The sequence below is a fragment of the Scatophagus argus genome, chromosome 22 (assembly GCF_020382885.2).
Source record: "Scatophagus argus isolate fScaArg1 chromosome 22, fScaArg1.pri, whole genome shotgun sequence".
NCBI classification, from domain to species: domain Eukaryota; kingdom Metazoa; phylum Chordata; class Actinopteri; family Scatophagidae; genus Scatophagus; species Scatophagus argus.
In genome coordinates this window covers 6,679,748-6,686,330 of record NC_058514.1, presented here as the reverse complement: position 1 = coordinate 6,686,330, position 6,583 = coordinate 6,679,748, and the positions used below count along the sequence as shown (strand labels likewise).

The 6,583-nt window shown below is 40.1% G+C and overlaps 1 protein-coding gene across 2 annotated transcripts; it reads left to right on the top strand.

Annotated features, from left to right (window-relative positions):
* The first annotated feature begins 1,115 nt into the window (after window positions 1–1,115).
* Window positions 1,116–4,199, top strand: LOC124053936 (troponin I, slow skeletal muscle-like). 2 transcript variants are annotated; one of them, XM_046379531.1, is made up of 7 exons: window positions 1,116–1,222; window positions 1,870–1,911; window positions 2,387–2,428; window positions 2,885–3,016; window positions 3,103–3,192; window positions 3,491–3,673; window positions 3,780–4,199. In XM_046379531.1, exons 2-7 carry the CDS (start codon window positions 1,891–1,893, stop codon window positions 3,879–3,881), a joined length of 570 nt encoding a protein of 189 aa, XP_046235487.1. In that variant the 5' UTR covers window positions 1,116–1,222; window positions 1,870–1,890; the 3' UTR covers window positions 3,882–4,199. The 2 variants fall into 2 exon arrangements, with proteins under 2 accessions (XP_046235487.1, XP_046235488.1); XM_046379532.1 differs by having other exon boundaries at window positions 1,181–1,222; window positions 1,833–1,911.
* Window positions 4,200–6,583: the final 2,384 nt, after the last annotated feature.

Sequence of the window (6,583 nt, the reverse complement as noted above, 5' to 3'; positions counted from 1 at the left end):
ATTAATCGCTCCCAAGACATCTGCAGAGCATCAGCCGCTGTAGTGACAAACACTTCAGCTCGTGGCTGTTATAATGAGGCTGCTGAGACAATAAATTGTATGTCTTCACTGTAGCAGCTATTTAAACCTGATATTCCATCCACCCCTCTTCCGATGAACTCTGAGTCAGCGTGGTAAAACCCAGAATAACCTCTTGTTATTTTAGCTCACCACATAATCCCACTAACCAGTATTTTTTCATCATAATATCTGTGATTAGAATAGATCAAATGTCATAGGAGCTAATTTCTGTTATTTAACCTTGATAATGTCGCTCTGCGCTCCCTCTTCGGATAAATCAGAGCTGTAACGACAGGAGCGAACAGTCACCACGTGGCTGCATGTGATTAACATTGTACTTGCTGCCATGTATTCAGAAAATCAACAGTAAATCATTTGAGTGAATCGTTTCCTCAAATCTGATCTTGTGTGTTGAGAGTGTTGATGAACGCAGTTAAAAGCAGCCTGTAATGGCGGAGGAGTCTGACTTATTCTTAGAATATGATTGTGTGCTTTTGCACGAAGGTTTTGGGATTGTAATGTGCTCTTCAAATGCATTCCTATTGTTTAGCTATTTTAACACTTGGCCTTCTTTTGGGTCATTGTTCATCTTATCCTGAATCGTGCATGTCATTTGGATCAAATGTGTGGCTTACAGCACAGCTTACAGGTTATTTCTTGCCAAAGATTAGATCAGAAGTTACTACTCTCACGTTAGCCATAAAGCCTGGAGGCAGAGGGAAAAACTAACAAAACCTACCAGCATCAACTGTTTCCTACTGCTTCCAGTCTTTGTGCTAAGCTAAGCTAACCAGCTGCTGGCTCAAGCTACATACTTACTAAGAAACGGAATAAGTGTATTTTCCAAGAGTTTGAACTTCTCCCTTAAGTGATACTCTGAAATGTGAAAGACACAACTGCGCCAATATTTGTGACTGTTACAATAAGATTATTTCGCCAATAACAGCAGGAGAATACCATTAGGGTAATGCTCATGATGTATTATTACACACCCCTGGTATTGTCGCTGTGTCAGGGGAGGTGATATTTAGTGCTGGTCTCATGCCAGCACATTCTTGGGACCAGACGTTATATCTGCTGTCCACGAGCTGCACTGCTCACATAAAAAGCTGCCCATTGTCTTCAGCAGCTGCTGTTTGACTCTGCAGACGCCCGTCCACAGGTAACAACCACTGGTTTATTGTGTGTTTTCAGTACTTCAAGCTTTTCAGTCAATTTTCCTATTTAGTTTCTAATAGTGTTTTGCAAAGACTGTCCTGTTTTTTTGTTCTGGTTTGCTTCAATGAAAATCAAGACAAAAAGGAGGGGAAAAAAGTATTAGCAAATCTATTTAAATGTACCCTTAAATTTTCCCTTAAAAATAACTTTAATGTGTAAGTGTATTAAATTGTCAGGGTTTTGAACTTTATAGCAAATCTGTTGAGGTGTAAAAAAATAATCTGAGATGATGTTGAATATAGTGGAAGGGATTGTTCTCGTCACGTCCTTGCTTTAATCCTCTTGTCGAGGGATGTTGAGGACTGTTTGCTATGTGGTCAAATTACCCTGTGGTTCACTGGGATGATGTATTACCCCTAAACTGTACTAATACACACCTCCGCCTCTCTCATGTGTTGATTATACTTGAAGTGAGGTAAGAAAATTAACGTTAATCCTTATCCCTGAATGTTACTGTCACGGTGCAGATTTGTGTGACTGACTGCTCGCACTTTAAATATAGAAAACAGCATTTCTTTGAATGCTCTTATAAACCTTATTATGACTGCCTACAGCATCACCCACTTCATTTATTCTTGTTTGGGGTTTCAGGAGTCCAACAGACCCGGAGCCATGAATCCCAAAGGGGATAAGGTGAGCCAGCTCGACTGTATCCCGCAGTGTTAATCCTCCACCCGTAGAGAAGGGGACACATCGTCCTTATGCACATGGCAAAGACCTGGCAGAGGTTATCTGTCAGAGTTGTTATCAGCATCACTGAGAGCTTTCCCCTTGACTTCATCCTAAGAATAAAGCATTATCTTTTCACATGAAGCTAAAGTACGCGTTGTCTTCTCGCAGGTCTTTCCATACTTGTTTTTACTGTGTAGGAAACATCGCAGAGTGTTTCCAATGTAAAAGCCAAAAATTAAAACCTCTCTGACATTCTTAATTCAGTTTTAGTTGAAGGGTGGTCACAACTCAATTTCCTGCAGTTTACTAGTAATTTTGTCCATCCTCAGTACACGAGGCCCCTTTACAGAACTGTACACCTTCTTGATTGATGATCAGATATAATAGTCTATTGTGTATTGAATTAATATTGACAAACACCTTTTTTTTTTCACAGCCAAAGTCGAAGATTTCGGCTTCTCGCAAGCTCTCCCTGAAGGTGGGTAGTTATTTTTGTCTGACATCCCTCCCACAGCTCTGTTAGATGAACTCAAACTAACCATCATGTTCATAATGTGCTATTTTAAAATCATTTTAAACTGGATATAAATTATCACGGTTACTACATAGAACAAGACGTGTACCTATAGATATAGAACAAGCTGTTTTCATAAAATGGAGTCATTAAGTTTAGAATAAATTTGGCAGTCAGTCTGTAACACTAGCACTTGGAAGACAAAGAAAGGCATTAATAGCAATCTATTTGGGTCATTTAACTCTTAACTCTCTCGCAAAACACTAATTCTATTTTTTTGAAAATCAACTGAGCTACTCCACAATCTTCCCATGTACCACCGGACAACTGCAGCCATACTCCTGTTGGGAATCATTGCAGTTTGTTCTGCAAGACGATTTCCCTGCCCAGTTTCGATTGATATCCGTTTTGTCCAATCAGATGCTTCTCCTCACGAGAGCCTGTGAGGACTTGGAGCGGGAGAGGCAGGAGAGGGAAGAACAGAAAGTCCGCTATCTAGGAGAGAAGTTGCCACCTTTGCAACTGTCTGGTCTGCCACTGGAAGAGCTGCAAGTAAGGCTCATAAACCACAGAAGAACAGCTTTTTCTACTGCAGAAACTGAATGAGTAATATTAAAACCTCTCCGCCTCCCCCTCAGAATCTATGCAAACAGCTTCATTCAAAAATTGATGTTGTGGATGAGGAGAGATATGACTGTGAATCCAAAGTGAACAAACACAACAAAGATGTAAGTTTCTGCACTCTCTCTAGCACATATTCTTCCTCATCTTGCACAGTCCAGTCAATATTTTAAAATGAATAAATAAATAAATAAATAAAGGTTTCCTTTTTTTGCTTGAAACCAGAAATTAAAACCTGGAGAAAAGCCTTTACTTACTTGTTGAAAGTTTGCTATGACTTTTCACCACTTACCACTTAATTATTTAATTGAAGAATAATTTGTTCAGATTAGTAAATGTCAGAACTTTCATAAGCGTTTGCGTTGTTTCATTTTCATTCATTTTCTGTCGTTTTCTTTTGTTCAGATCCACGAGCTGAAGCTGAAGGTACAGGACCTTGGAGGCAAGTTCAAAAAGCCTGCCCTGAGGAAGGTGAGGGTGTCTGCAGACGAGATGATGAGAGCTCTCCTGGGCTCCAAACACAAGGGCTCGATGGACCTCAGAGCCAACCTCAAGTCTGTGAAGAAGGAGGACGTCAAACAGGACAAGGTCTGTCTTATAGTTTTCCCTGTAGGCCTGGTCACTCTTAAATACATATTCCATGAGGAATCGCTGTGTCCTAATTAATATTTTTCGTTTTTCTGTTCAACTCCAGGTGCTCACTAGTGAAGTGGGTGATTGGCGTAAGAACGTGGAGGCCATGTCAGGCATGGAGGGCCGCAAGAAGATGTTCGACACAGGCGGCGCAGCACAGTGAGGAGTCCTGCAAGTGATGAATCTGGTCAACTAAGAGCAGGGAAGAGGAAGTTGACAGAAATATGGAATCTGAAGGCTAAATGGCTTGAAAGCTGTAGGAATAAAGCATGAGCTCATGAGCATGTATGACAGCCGTGTCTCCATTTGCTTGATGGCCATTTCCTGTGCAATGACTCAAAGCACTTAAAGTACTGATTAGGTTGATTAGTGATGCATTGTTTTGTTTGTTTTTTTATTACCAAAATGTTTGTTTTGTTATGACATATTCAGACAATTACATTAGGAGAGAAATAAAAAAAGACACTGATTCAATGCCCTGCATTTGACTTTATCATGTTTCATTTCACTGGCAGTAGTTGGTTTATAGGCGGCATGCGAGAGAATGGAAAGCAGCTTAACTCATGACGGATTAAAAAAGGAAGATGGGAGGTGGCACAACAGGTGTTACCCACCAAAACTCAGCCCCATAATGTTTAAATAGATCTTGCATGAGGACAGGGTTACGAAAGAAGCAAAATAACATATTTAAAGTAAACTCAACTTGCTTTTTAATGTAATAATCTTTGCATACATCTTCCACCCATAATGGAGTACGGTAATTAGAAACAAAAGCTTCAGACTCTGGATCTGGTATCTGTCTTGATCATCAGTTATGTTTTGCTCATTTTTTTCTGGCCTTGATAATTTCAGAAATAACGGGGGAAAAAAAGGCTAATTTCATTTGGAGTTTAACATATGACTTTCTTGATAAGTTATATTAAGAGTTTGGTGATAGAAATAAACCACGTGAGAATTTCCAGCAGACGGTGGAAGACTCTGGAACACCTGGGCCAACTATTTTTAGCCATGATTATTGTCCTCCATACCTTCTAGCCTTTGAAATCAAAACTTGAGCTGGATAGCAAAACCCACTGGTATTGTCGTGCCACTCGTTGCATGCGCATTTGTGCTTCTGTGTGTGTGTGTCAGTGGGTTGAGTGGCTGCTGTTGCCCAGGGATTGTTATTCCAAGTATGACAGTAACACCCAACAATAGCTTTGAGATCCCTGAATGTACACATCAGTTGGTGTATTGTCTGCTTTTATGGGCTGGTTGTGGATAGGTGTGCTTAAACAGCTGATGCACATCTCTCACACATGTCAAAGTCCACTTAGCCACGTACTCACAGAGTTATGTATGCAGGATGACTTTCTTCCTTCCTATCAAACTTCACTGTATGAGTACAGTATGTATGGTCTCCTGTCTGCCCTTGCACTCAGCAAGGCTTAGCAGGCTGATAATGAAAAGCAGCTCAGGTCTTGATGGTCTCTCTGTAACTATATATAGGCACATACGAGAGCGACCTTCACACAGAACAAATGTTCCAGATGTGCTTTCCAGAGTTCATTCGTGTCAACACCACATGGTGGGTGTTAAATACAAAGCTGATGATGCTGGAGCCTTCACTGAGACCCCAAACATGTTCACTGTGTGCCAAAACCCGATCAAACACAGACACTGTTACTTATGGGATGCAACCCACCGGACACAATGTGCTTTACTGTCAGCGCCACATGGTGGCAGCCCACAATCAGAGTAATACAGGACATCTACTACCATAAACAAAACTAAAACTAAAACAAGACTAAAAGGTAAACAAAAAGTGGACGCATTTTAAAAGGACAATGAAAACAGTCTTATGACTTCAGATTTAAAATTCATCTTTCAATTGTGATCCCCTGGCTCATATTTGAGATTCGACCAAAACTGTCTGATAAGAAAGCAAAAAGTAATAATTCATTTGTTCGAGTAACATTTTAGAACAAAAGACAACTGTTGTTCATCTCAGAAGAGAAAAATCTTAAGTTCATGAATTCGTACAATTTGGTTTTGTAGAATAATTAGAGAAAACACAAAACACAGATGGAAGTGTTTTAAAAAGACTAAACGATTGTAGTCTTTCGATTTTCCAGGTCTTTGTGACAGAGAGGAGTCTGTATGACTCACGTCCGTCCTGTTTTAGTGGCACCTGGAAGACGCTTGATGTCTCTTTTTGAACTATTTGAATAAAAATGTCTTGACTAAACACAAAGAACCTCCTTTCCTTTATTCTTTCATGTTTAAAAAAATTCTCTCTTGCAGTGGAAAAGAATTCATATTTCCACAAGTTGTAAGATGGAAGAAGTGGAGCCTGACAATAAATAATTACAACCGTGGCTCTTAACGACACCAGTTCATTTCACTCATGAAATAACCCAAAGAAAAAGAAAAATGTGAGTGTTAGTCTGAAAAGAAAACACTGAAGTAGATTACAATGTTTGCAGTGTGTGTGTGGGCTGATGAGGAAGTGTGATTGATGTCATTAATCTTCTACATGCAGCACGACCAGTGTGTTTGTTGCCACAGGGCCTGGGGTGGGGGTTGACAATATTGGAATATGTCTGACAGTAACAAAGAGTGGCCTGGTGATTAGATCTTGCAGCATCTAATTTTGTGTACACACACAGTCATGTGTTCAAAACGTCCTTCGGTGAAACAAGTTTTTAGTGTGCCAGAGTCAGAATCAAATCAAATTGTAATCAAAATTACAAAGCAGGTTGAATGAGGGATTAAAGCACTTCTAGAAACTGTGGTCAATCACAGGCTGATAGTTGGCAGCTTGGAGACAGACTCAAAGGACAGAGCAGGTCAGCCACAAACAAGCAGGAGCTTCTAAAACTCAGA

Coding starts and splice junctions, on each gene's coding strand:
- LOC124053936 (XM_046379531.1), top strand. CDS start 1,891: ATGAATCCCAAAGGGGATAAG. Junction 1,912..2,386: donor TGAATCCCAAAGGGGATAAG/GTGAGCCAGCTC, acceptor TTTTTTTCACAG/CCAAAGTCGAAGATTTCGGC. Junction 3,193..3,490: donor TGAACAAACACAACAAAGAT/GTAAGTTTCTGC, acceptor TCTTTTGTTCAG/ATCCACGAGCTGAAGCTGAA.